The sequence below is a fragment of the Oncorhynchus masou genome, chromosome 16 (assembly GCF_036934945.1).
Source record: "Oncorhynchus masou masou isolate Uvic2021 chromosome 16, UVic_Omas_1.1, whole genome shotgun sequence".
Lineage (NCBI taxonomy): Eukaryota > Metazoa > Chordata > Actinopteri > Salmoniformes > Salmonidae > Oncorhynchus > Oncorhynchus masou.
Window position 1 is genome coordinate 8,959,080 of NC_088227.1, and position 12,299 is coordinate 8,971,378.

Consider the following 12,299-nt stretch of genomic DNA (forward strand, 5'->3'; position numbering starts at 1 on the left):
AACCATATCAAAGGGAAAAAAACACATCACTTATAACCTTTCTTTCCTAAAACATGTTCTTGTTCAATCAATATTTTTATGTTTGGAAATTTGTAGTTCAGTTACTGCAATTAGATGCATGTCTTTTTTTCCTCGTAGGCTACTTACCCAGGTATTCGTTATTCATGGAGGAACAGCTAGCTACTGGTTTTTATATTGCCACCTAATGAATGCATTTTAATTGGATCGGACACTACTACAGTACCAAGCATAAGTCAGCCATCCATTTGCTTGTGAATTCACTATTGCAAAGTAATGTATTAATATCTCAACTTTCCCATACAAAACTTGATTAGATAGGTCACACACATCATCAAAATATCTTGTGTATTCTAGCCTGCTATTCCTCAGTCAAACGGAAGATGGCAGTAAATCAGTCAATGACACCTCCCTAACGATAGAGGGCATCGACGTTTTGGTCGACGCTAAAGTTGAATGGTCAGCGAAAATGACAACGTTACGAGCTTTTACGTGCGATGATTTGTTCAAGTTCAACAACATGTGAGTTCATTTCGATTTGTTTTTAATACTGTTGATAGGCTAACCTTCTAGCTACACAATACCTATGTTTTAGTGGACCATACCAATAGCATTTTGCTTGTTGGCTAGTTGCAAGTGTAGCTAGCTAGCCAGAAGCTAATTCTTTGGCCATACAGAGAGATGCATAGACGCTATCTTAATAAACGAGTCAACTCTGTTGCTATAAGATACAGTATTTGGAATGTATGGACAATAGCTCACTAGCTGGCTCTCTCTTTCAAAGGTGGCTAGCTAGGCATAAATACAGTAAACTGAAGTCTGCTGCCCCTCGTCGTCAGGGTCATTGCATTGAATGTATGAAACATCTCAAACTTTGTTTCTACCTTCACAGCAATCTGGATCCATTAACAGAGACTGTATCCTTTCACACGTACAAATTGAACCCCGGCATTGTAATAATATACCACCTGTCTATCTATGCATGGAAACCCCAGATAATGTAGGCTTTGTCTTGTTATATTAGAAGACAAGCAGTCCTTAACTTCCTTTTACAGTATGGAATCCCATTTTACCTACAGTACCTGGCCCACTGGCCTGAGTACTTCATTGTTGCAGAGGCCCCTGGTGGAGAATTGATGGGTTATAGTAAGTACATGTCATATGTACCATCCTATATGATGATTGCTTTAGAGAAATTGCAATAGCATACACTGTGGATGGCCTCCATCAAAATGACACTTCTGACTTTGTCCTTGCAGTCATGGGAAAGGCGGAGGGATCAGTGGCGCGAGAAGAGTGGCATGGGCACGTCACAGCTCTCTCAGTGGCCCCAGAGTTCAGACGACTGGGACTGGCAGCCAAGCTTATGGAGATGCTGGAGGAGATCTCAGAAAGGTGGGTCTGACTTTTACTAAGATCAGTGTAATTTAATATATATATATATATTTTTTACTGAAACCGGGGGGGGGGGAATACAAATGATAAACCCTTATTGTTTTCTGTTTCAAACCGTTTTGCTGTAGTGCACCTTACTGAACATGACCATGTTGTCTAGCATACTTCTTGGCTTATTCTAATCTATGTCATGTCTCACTGTTTTAGGAAGGGCGGGTTCTTTGTTGACCTGTTTGTTCGAGTCTCCAATCAAGTGGCGGTGAACATGTACAAACAGCTAGGCTACAGCGTTTACAGAACCGTGATAGAGTACTATTCTGCTAGCAACGGAGAACCGGATGAAGACGCCTATGGTAAGATGAACCCCTTCAAATCAATGTAAACATTACTGAAGCTCAATCATTTTGTTGACATGTGCTCACTCTTTGTAGATATGAGGAAAGCCTTGTCGAGCGACACAGAGAAGAAATCCATCGTTCCTATACCACATCCTGTCAGACCAGAAGATATAGAATAGACGGCGGAACACGGACACTTTTATATTTCTCTCGTCTGCATTGGTGAAGTGTGATTAGGACTAGGTTTGAGGGTGTGATGTGTGAAAGCTGACAGAATATCATTGTACATAATTTTGAACTATCCAACAGCTGGTCCTTTGTGAAACTAAGATTTTTTTTGCCAATGAGTCAGTCACTGTTTGGAGCTATATTGAATTGAAAGGACTCATTCAAATTCAATAAATGATCTACTTACTTGACTCACCCAGGGACCTGCTGCTTTGTCACAACAATCAATTATGGTTCATTTTCAAAAAAAAAAAAAAAATGGATATCAGTGTTTGTTTATTTACATTGTCATTGCACTACAGTAACTAAAACATGGAATAAGAATTCACAATAATAAAAGAGGTGTTTGTAAAAATAAAAATAGCAATAGAAATTACCTGATGAGGTACTCAACTTGTCCCTACTTGTCATGAGTAAAACATTTCCCCAGACAAGCTAATCATTCACTGAATCCTTTTTGCTCTTCCTGGGCTGTTTCTCACTGCCATCTTTGTCACGATCACTACCACCGCTGCCACTACTACTACTACTGCTGCTGCTGCTGCTGCTGCTGCTTTCATCAGAATCATCGCTGTCATCATATGTGCTCTCTTTGGAGTCTTTTTCAGGCACAGGCTCACTGACCATAGGATTTTCTGATGGTGATGCAGAGTCTTCGGACATTTCTTTGTCTTTACTCCTCTCCCCTCTTCCATTTTCTTCTCCATCACTCTCCACTCTTCTGTTATCTTCTTCCTCCATTTCTTTGTCTCTACTCCTCTCCCCTCTTCCATTTTCTTCTCCATCTTCTTCCTCCATTTCTTTGCCACTACCTCTATCCACTCCTCCGTTGTTTTCGTCTTCCTCATCTTCATCCTCCTCGTCGTCGTCTTCTTCTTGTTGCTGCCTCTTCCACATCTTGGCCATGGCGAGCAGCTTGAGGTTGGGCTGGTTGGCTGCATCCTCAGGGAAGATATAGTCGTAGTACTCCTCCCACCCTGCATCCGACTGTTGAATCAAAATGAAAAGTAAATTAGTGATCAATCGAACCACATCATGACAAACTTGCTGAGTACCTCCTCGACTCCAACTAACCGCTGACTCAATATGCGTCGATAATTCAAAAATGCAAATTCTTAAACCCTTTACTGCGTACCTATGTTTTTGCGTGCCTTTGCTGAAATCCATACTTTTTAATAAAATGTTAAATACAACCACTGACTGTTTCATCATTGCTGTTGCTCTAAGATGGCAACTTAGCATGGAAGGTTATCACTAGCTTCTATAGCCACAGTCATAAAACCCACCCATTTCTACAATTTCTTATTCAAATTTGATTTTAAAACTTAACCACACTGCTAACCTTGTGCCTAACCCAAATGAAAAGGCATATTTTTGTAGCCCAGGTTGTGACTGTGGTTATAGAAGCTAGTGGAAACCAGTGTGAATACACATGTGCCAATTGTATCTCAACAAGGAAACAGTCTGTCTGTATTTGATTAATGTTTAATTAAAAAGTATGGATTTCAGCAAACGAAGAAAAGCATGCAACAAGAGGACAAAACATAGGTACACGGTAAGGGTTTTAGAATGGACATTTTTTAAGTGTCGACGCATAACGAGTCAGAGATTTGAAAAACTATATTCTGCTCTCAACTCCGTGGAGGAGTTGAAGTACTCGGTAAGACAAACAAGGGTAATGAATTGGATTGGTATGACCAAAGGAAACGACACTTACCCCGTCCTCTGCTGTGAGCTTTCTCCTCTTCTTCACCTTCTCCGGCAGCAGTTTCTTTACCCTCTCCCTGGTCGTGTCCGAACCAAACTCCTGCTCAAACTCCTTCCACGACTCCAACAACATCAGACGCTCCTCTTTCTCCTCACAGCTTCTCAGGCCCTTGTTGCCCTCCTCAAAGATCCCCCTACACCTCTGCAGCCGGTCCGAGGTATCGATGGACAGCTCATACTGGGCATAGCTGATCCAGACCTGCAGGTAACATTTAGCTAAATTACACAATGAGCGAGTAAATGTTTGAGGAGTTGCTGCGCCACAGTGAGTGTTTGGCAGGTGAGTTGTAGCATGGGACTGTTGGTAGCAAGACGGTCACTTCAAGGTTAAAGGGACAGCTCTCACCTTTACGTGCTGTGTGCGCTGCAAAAGTCTCTGGTAGAGGCCCCTGGTGTTGTCAAACTCTTCCTGCTCAATTTCAAAGTCGATGTAGGACTTCCACAACACCTAAGATTAAAAAGGAAATGGAATATATTAAAGTAAAATACTGTTCAGAGGTACCTTCATTACTTTTCACGACAACACTTCTCACTTGAGGGGCGTCTTCAGACCTGTTAAACGACAGACAGTGGAACGTCAATACTGAGTAAATGCCCTGGGTGAGCGTTTGAGCCTGACCTCTGGCATGTCTAGTCGTGGCTGTCCGATGGCCAGCTCGAAGATGGCCCGGGCCCTCTCTGTGTCTCCTAGAATGGTCTCCAGCTCAGAGAACTTGATCCAGGTGGTGCAGTTCTCTGGGGCAAACTCCAGGTACTTCTCGTAGAGCTTTCTGCATCGGTCAAACTCTCGGAGCTGCAGCTCCAGCTCAATGTAGCCCTTGAACAGCTTGTTTTTTGGACATTTACCAATGGCTGTGCCCTGGGGGAGAGGAAGAAGCCCAAATTAGAGAGAAGTTTGATACAATGAAAAACATACATCTTCAGCAATCAGTAGGGACCTTACCAAGCCTCGCCTGGCAGCTTGAAGGTTCTTCTGGCGGATTTCAAACTGTCCGTAGAGTAGCCAAATCTTGGCAAATGTAAACTATGAGGAAGGATGCAAAGTAACAAATATGATAATTTGTTGATGATTCATGTTTATGTCCCATTTCAGAAAGGACATGCCACTGATTGCAAACGGCCAATACCTTTTTGTGAGGGATGAGATCCAGACATGCCTGGTACACCTGTCTTGTTCTCTCCGGGTCCTGCCAATTCAACAAAAATAAGCACTGAAATCCACAGCTTAGTGCACAATGTCACACATAGCAATGTGAGAATTATAGCCATTCCATAAAACACACAAAGGAAGCAGGCTTACCTTGACCTCCAGTTCTTCATATAAAGCATAGTTTATCCACAGGTAAATGTATCTTCTCCAGTGCCTCTTCTCCTGTATAGGAGGGATGTTGGCGATGGCTCTCTCATACACCTCTCTGGCAGTGTCAGGATCAGCATCACTCTCCACCAGGCGTAGGTAATCAAACCAAGCGTCGTAATTGTGTGGGCTTGCCTACACAGGAAACAAAACACAATCCAATGGAAAGCAATTAGAGGGATGAAATGTTGAACCATAATAGTGTTTTAATGGTTTATATGGAGTGAAATCGTTGCACATTTTTACAGGTTCAATTGAACGTACCTTGACTTCCTCCTCATACTGAAATCTCCGCTTGCTGACGATAACGTCCTCAATTCCCCTCCGGTCTCCAAACTTCTTCTCAAATACTGTGTAGAATTTGAAGAGCTCCTGAGCCTGATGCTTGGGGATTCTGTCCAAGGCGTATTTGTAGATGACTCGAACACGCTCAAACTAAGAGACAAAGGGGGAGAAAAGTTGTGTTGCGTTCTGTTGACCACAGTATAAATGTGTGGGAATAAAACTGACATGGTTCAAAGTGTCAGATTTAGATACCTCTTTCTGTTTCTCTTCAAATCTGGCAAAGGCCACAAAGAGGTTCTCGTTGACATGCTCCTCGCCAAAGAACTCCACTGATCTCTCAAACACCTTCCTCCCGTGGGCGATGTAGCCATGCTTCTCTTCAAAACGGGCATACTTGATCCAATTCTTCACGTCAGGGTGGACAATCACAAGTGCACTGGAGTTAAGGAGCTTTAAAAGAGACGCACTCTACAGGCAAGATGACAATATGAAGGTAATACCACTACAGTAGGTTGCTATGAATCATAAATGTAATATATTGCTAAACTGCTACAAGTCTCTGCGAGGTAAAGCCCCGCCTTATCTCAGCTCACTGGTTACCATAGCACCACCCACTCGTAGCACGCGCTCCAGTAGGTATATCTCCCTGGTCACCCCCAAAGCAAATTCCTCCTTTGGTCACCTTTCCTTCCAGTTCTCTGCTGCCAATGACTGGAACGAACTGCAAAAATCACTGAAGCTGGAGACTCATATCTCCCTCACCAGCTGTCGGAGCAGCTCACAGATCACTGCACCTGTACATAGCCCATCCATCTACCTCATCCCCATACTGTATTTATTTATTTATCTTGCTCCTTTACACCCCAGTATCTCTACTTGCACATCTACCATTCCAGTGTTTAATTGTTATATTGTAATTACTTCACCACCATGGCCTATTTATTGCCTTAACTCCCTTATCTTACCTCATTTGCACACACTGTATATATAGACTTTTTGTTTTATTTTTTTCTACTGTATTATTGACTATATGTTTTGTTTATTCCATGTGTAACTCTTTGTTGTTGCATGTGTTGAATTGCTATGCTTTATCTTGGGGTTCTCAACTAGCCTACCTGGTTTAATATAGGTGAGAAAGAAAACCAAACACCTGTCAATTAATGACACACTCTACAGCAACCACAACTCATAGTAAGTAAATGTTTCAAGCACTTCCCATAAAAAGGGTATATCTCTCATAGATGGAGCGGGCCTTGTCGACCTCCTTGTAGCGCAGCTCGAAGTTGATGTAGGAGTGCCAGGCTTGTTCCTCTGGTTCCCACTCTGTCCAGCGCTCAAACACCTGTCTGCAGCCAGCAATGTTGCCCAGCATCTCCTCCATGTAACTGTACTTGTACCTGAAACGGAGGGAAACAGAAAAAGAACAGATGAGCCGCAACAAGATTTTACCACCAATGTGCACATTCTGCATGCTTTAGTCATTATTCTGCAAGAGCCTGATTCATTGAGGATCAAAACACTAATGTGACCACATCAATCAGATATAGTTTTCTAAACAGATATCAACGGTTTAGGAGGTGAAGTTGTTCAGTACCAGAACTGGTTGACACGAGGCAAGATGGTGATGGCTCTGTCCCAAATGTTGCGGGCGTGGTTCACTTGCCGGTTCTTCATCTCCATCTCGGCATACTTCAGCCATAGAGCAATGTTCCGGTGGTCTACATCCAGAGCACGCTCGTAAATAGAACGAGCCCTGGGCGGGGGGGTTAGACAACAAGTATCTCAGTCAAAATTCATCTAACATTCACATCAGATTTCAAATAGGTATGGTTCACAATCATCACCTTCACAAAGTGAAATTGACAAGCATTAGCTTACCTCTGGACTTCTTTCAGGCTCTCCTCCCATTGTGCGTATTTTATCCAGTTGCTGATAACAGTACGATTCTTTCTGATGTTGTCTTCAAATCCCTATGAGAAGGAGAGTCCAATATGCATCTAAATTAGATCAATGTATTTACTGTATTCTTCACAGGATTTGCAGACAATCGGAAACGATGAAACTGGCAGGCTTGCAGACCAACAGAATATCAAGAGTAAAAGTGAAGTAACAGTAAACGTGAAGTGTAACCTGTGTGTCCACTGTCATAGGGGTCTTACCTTCCGCTTCTTCAACTTGTAATCGTTCAACTCTTCTTCATCAGTGATTTTCTGTTTGGGCGGCGGTGGCAAAAGCTCGAGCTCCCTCTCCTTTGCCTCTCTGAGCAACTGCTCAGCTGTGATTTGTACCTCTGCTGGAGCCTTGTTTTTCACCTACACAAAACAAATTAATACATGAATTTAAGAATGGGTGAAATTAATTGGAGATAATACTAGCTAGCTACATAGTACATGTTCCAAAAGGAAACAGTTCGAACTCGCTAGCTAATTACGTAACTAGCTAACTTCATCACATACACTGACTTGGGTCAGAGTATCTAGCTAACGTTAGTTACGTTAGCTTGCTAAATACAATAATTTGCAGTGCTTAGCTACCCTTTCATTCGTCGCAAGTAGCTAAAAGTAATTGAACTACATTTGTACCAAAACAAAGGACAAGTCTTGTTGTGGTTAGCTAGCTTGATACCTGGCTAGGCCCATATAGACATGGCTAGCCAATAACTTTCAAGTTCGCTAACTGTTTTTAAATGTTTTGTTACCTTAGCCACTTTCGGTATCCTCTGTTTCCCTGCTGCAGTGGATGCCATTTTGCTCGGTACTATGGCAGAGTCAATGAGAAACAACTGTTACAATTGAATCTATAAAACACAACGAACAGATAATAGTTTAGAATATTTTCACAGCGCCAGTGAGCTCCGCCATGACACCTTCAAAAACGTGCGTCAAACTTAACCTATGAACTGTAACCTTTCTTCACCCCAAGACGTCACTGGCGGTTGTTTCTATGCCTCCACACCACAACCCCATTAGCAACGTTCCTTTACTTTCTTCGTTCGTTTATTACAGGAGGACAAATATGTATTGACACTTTATGTTTCAATAATTAGCTAAACGTTAAAGAAGATACACCCTGATTTGCATCATTGATTTAAATTCTGAAGAATACATAGAGCTTGAAAAAGTTTCCATGATGCTAATTTTACAAGAATGCTGGAGTTGTCTTCAAACGTAAACACTTATTGATATTATACCCCATAGCTATTGAATTGTTAACTATTACAGAAATGCATTTGTTGTGTTTTGTTAAAATTCCCAAAGTGTACACCCTGTATCCTGTGCACGTGACCAATAAATTTTGATTTGATGATAATTTAGTTGGTTTGCTTCTCATTTGCTTTTCTCTCCCAAAATCAGAGAAAGATGACTACCATAACTTCCTCAGGTGGCAAAGTTAAGACTGTGACTGTGATGAGAACAGTGTCATTGGATGCACATGAGATCAATAGCCTGATCAGTTCTGCCACAGTACCAGTATTTGGAAGAGTAAACGTCATTCATCTACTGGGAGTATGCTTAACCTTACTCATGCCAAATGCATGCAACAGATATTGACACTTAAGGTGAGACAGATTTTTCGATACATCATTTGTTTACTTTTACCATATCAGAATGCCTGAACTTGCACGCGTCACTCCATTACATTAGCCACAATAATGTATCCTGGCCTCAATGTCTATGTTGGTATCCTCGGAGAGAAGGCTAATCTGGCGGTGAACCTGAACAATGCAAAGAATGAGGTGCTGGCCCATACTGCCTTCTCTGTTCACCCCATTGGAAACACTGTGGATCAAGCTCATGTGGATCACGCTTTCATCTCTTCTACGGCCTGGGTCTGGCCACAATACTTCGTCCACATCACAAGATAAGTGTTCTCTTGCCAAACATCGAGGGCAGTATCTCCTAGCATGGCGTATCCAACCTTGGACAGAGGCAACCTCTATGTCCCCACATGCGTCCTCCATTGCCTGGAGAAGCGGCATGCGGGCATAGGGTTGGCGATCATTATATAGTTATATACCTGTTCTCATTTCTGAAGGTTCGAATTATGGACGCCACTGTAATTCGACTCAAGTTGGGCTGGACTCTCAGTCCAGCCTCTCTCATGGTTAAACCAAGTGTTGCCCTAATCTCATCAGAGATGGCTCTCCTTCCTTCTCTTCTTCTTCGTCTTCTTCTCCCTCCTACTCCTCTTGCTCTCTGTCCATTGTTGGCATCCATTGTTCAAAACAGGTAATCTGACCTTTGACCTATTTACAGGCCTATACTACAGTAAAGCAGTGATTGGTTAGTGATCAGTTAAGCTAGTAGTGTTTGGAAATGTGAGGAGTGTGTGTGTGACCTGGTGAATAAGTTGGTTGATTGGTTGTGTTTGGAAAAGGAAAGCAAGTCACTTCCTGTTAGATTTTTGTGTTTTAGGTAGAGAATTGTGTGTAGTGTTTTGAGTCAAAGGCTGAGAAATAGCTTATGGTTTTGGATATTTGGTGTGTAGTTTAGCACTTAGAGTGAGAGGTTTCAAAAATCGTGTGAGATGAAAAGATTTTGTGTGTAAGCAGTTGGAAAAAACTGCAAATAAAGGTGAAATGTCCAACTAGTCAGGTCCTCATAGTCATTTTAACACCTATATTCTGTACCTTGCTTTACCTGCTTTATATGAAGGTGCCCTTTAGCAATAGATTTAAATTCTCAAATTTGATTTTGCAGTTCTCGGGTATGATAAATTCCTAAATTCCAAAAAGTAATTTATTGTTTATTTCAACACGTTCACACATTTTTCTATTCTAATTTTGGTGAGTGATGAGCGATCCTTGGGTTGCTCGTGGCGTTCAGCAAATTATTGAGGCTTCCGTTACAGGGTGGAGGATCATGACAACCTCGCACATCTTTACGGAGCAGACAAAGGTCCTCACAGGATCCTATGGACCTTACTTCCTGGCTGAGCTCATCGAGGCTCAGGATGAGGAGAATCATTCAGCTGTTTGTAAGGTTAGCTATGTTTAAAGTTGTGTTTCTTTGTTGTCATGAGAATATCTTTGTTTCTCCTTAATACAACTTCAGCCAAAACCACAGGCGAGAAGAAAAAAAACGTCAGCCCTTATGATTATTAAGCTTTAGATCAAGTCAGCCATGTTGTTGCTGACATTGTCTCAGTTTTTTGTTTTTTTTAATCTCTGGCATCAGTAATCTCTGATCCACTGTCAGAGCGGTAAAGGCCATTTAAAATGTAATTGCGGCGGTGCAGATGCTATTGCCTGGTTCACAGAAATCCTGCTGGGGTGCATTCCCCCAGGGACTTAGAAGATGGCAGATCTTTCCTCCCCTCCCTTCAACTCAAGCTGACATGTGTTCAAGGCAGCATATGGCAGATGAGAGTTGACACTCTGCCAAGACATGCTCTCACTAAACATATTGTGTTCAGACATCTAGCAACAAAAAACAAAAAAACGTCAGGATCTGTTCTCCGTTCAGAGAACAAACAGCACAACATTGCCCAAGAGGGTTGTACTATTCAGTCCTATCTTCCTCTTAGGAACATCGTACATTATTTACTTTCATTTGCACACCCCGTGGCACCATCAGTTTATAAAGGTCTAAGTTGGAAACCAATCATCTTTAATGAGGCCACAGCTCAAATGAAAGTTGTAGCCGAGAACAAAGTATTTGGTCAGCGTTGATAGTATGCACATGTATATTACTGGTGTTCAAACTCACAGAGGAAATATACTATCTATTTAATTACAAATGGAATTACAGTATAATGACTGTGTCGGTCTGTGCACTGTCTTCACAGAATGAGGGAACCACAGTGGGTTTCATCAGTGTGAGTGGTGACATCAACTTGAAGCTGCTCAAGGAGTGCTTTGAGCTTGGGCCCTTCAACCGTCTGTATAAGCCAAGCTCCAGGGAACACCAACACCACCAGAGCTTCAGGATTCAGAAGTGGCTCTGCAACCAAGAGTCTCAGAAACACCCAATGTTTTCTGTATTCAGTTAGTTGTCATCAATAAGAAGTTTGAAATTAGGTAAGTTCAGGGGAAGATCACAAGTATGATTTGATAACTAAATAATTCATTGACAAATTAATGACCTAGTCATTGACAGAAGGGTTACTATTTCGACAAATAAAGAGGAAAAACATTCCCATGAATCAAAGGTGATCACATTTAATATGTCTTTCTCCATTTTATGAATATGTGGAAACCTTTCATTTATCATGGCAGCCCTCCAGTGTGTATCAGTCTTGTGCTGTGTGAAGGAGAGAGAGGGATTGTTAGTTGGCTCCCGCTGGGTCGCTCTCTCTGTCGCCTTACTGCCCAGCTGTTCTGGAATATGGAAGCCAGTCACTCCCCACCGAGAATGAGCATGTAATTAATGAGTAAGGCGCTTAAAGTGACAGTAACTTGAAGGAGAGAAGTTGAGCCGAGACCAACGGGCATTGTACTGAGACGGGCAGCTTGCTTGGCCAGTTGTTCCATCGCTATGATCTCCATATTGGCTCTGATTAGAGCTTTGGCAGAAACACAGTTTCACTTCACTTCCCTCGTTCAACTACAGATCGGTGGACTTCCTGCCCAATATATTAAAACCTTTCCCTGTAAGTACACTCTATAAGGCTTATTACTAAACCCATGTATGACTGACATCCTATAGTGATTTCCTTATTATGGAGGGTCTTTGAACCTGAGGTTATGTGATAAGCATGAAGCCAATCTCCTTGCCTTATCCAGGACCTGCATCATCTCTGTGCCCAAGCTGCCCCCTGAGTTACCCCTCCTCCAGAGCTTCCTCAAGGTGGTACCACACCACACCAGCAGTCTGCCCCAGGAGCTCTACATCTTCCACTGCTCTGGTCTGCTTATAAGTGGGTGTAATATAAACATGTGATTGGGTACAAAGTGCATTGTCTTAGCATGC

General features: G+C 42.2%; 2 protein-coding genes and 1 pseudogene across 2 annotated transcripts; 2 read left to right on the top strand and 1 right to left on the bottom strand.

Moving 5' to 3' along the window:
• Window positions 1-446: 446 nt before the first annotated feature.
• LOC135557423 (N-alpha-acetyltransferase 20-like) lies at window positions 447-2,175 on the top strand. The gene is made up of 6 exons (XM_064990677.1): window positions 447-540; window positions 911-935; window positions 1,074-1,164; window positions 1,278-1,413; window positions 1,621-1,766; window positions 1,845-2,175. The coding sequence occupies exons 1-6, from the start codon at window positions 488-490 to the stop codon at window positions 1,928-1,930; spliced, it is 537 nt and encodes a 178-aa protein (XP_064846749.1). The 5' UTR covers window positions 447-487; the 3' UTR covers window positions 1,931-2,175.
• A 63-nt stretch (window positions 2,176-2,238) lies between these two features.
• Window positions 2,239-8,285, bottom strand: LOC135557422 (crooked neck-like protein 1). Its single transcript, XM_064990676.1, has 14 exons — window positions 8,087-8,285; window positions 7,548-7,700; window positions 7,267-7,358; window positions 6,983-7,141; window positions 6,619-6,785; window positions 5,641-5,819; window positions 5,368-5,538; window positions 5,047-5,238; window positions 4,874-4,933; window positions 4,690-4,770; window positions 4,366-4,605; window positions 4,093-4,194; window positions 3,697-3,945; window positions 2,239-2,966 (listed from the first exon to the last, which is right to left on the bottom strand). Exons 1-14 carry the CDS (start codon window positions 8,132-8,134, stop codon window positions 2,415-2,417), a joined length of 2,445 nt encoding a protein of 814 aa, XP_064846748.1. The 5' UTR covers window positions 8,135-8,285; the 3' UTR covers window positions 2,239-2,414.
• Window positions 8,286-9,040: 755 nt separating this feature from the next.
• Window positions 9,041-12,299, top strand: part of LOC135557154 (cilia- and flagella-associated protein 61-like) — a 39,973-nt pseudogene continuing 36,714 nt past the window's right edge.

What these genes read in the sequence shown, in the direction of transcription:
- LOC135557422 (XM_064990676.1), bottom strand. Translation starts at nt 8,134, where the DNA reads ATGGCATCCACTGCAGCAGGGAAACAGAGGATACCGAAAGTGGCTAAG. An exon ending in GGATACCGAAAGTGGCTAAG is followed by an intron (nt 7,701 to 8,086) that starts GTAACAAAACAT and finishes TGTTTTGTGTAG; the next exon opens with GTGAAAAACAAGGCTCCAGC. An exon ending in CCGCTCCATCTATGAGAGAT is followed by an intron (nt 5,820 to 6,618) that starts ATACCCTTTTTA and finishes ACTCCAGTGCAC; the next exon opens with TTGTGATTGTCCACCCTGAC.
- LOC135557423 (XM_064990677.1), top strand. Translation starts at nt 488, where the DNA reads ATGACAACGTTACGAGCTTTTACGTGCGATGATTTGTTCAAGTTCAAC. An exon ending in TTGTTCAAGTTCAACAACAT is followed by an intron (nt 541 to 910) that starts GTGAGTTCATTT and finishes CTACCTTCACAG; the next exon opens with CAATCTGGATCCATTAACAG. An exon ending in CTGGAGGAGATCTCAGAAAG is followed by an intron (nt 1,414 to 1,620) that starts GTGGGTCTGACT and finishes TCACTGTTTTAG; the next exon opens with GAAGGGCGGGTTCTTTGTTG.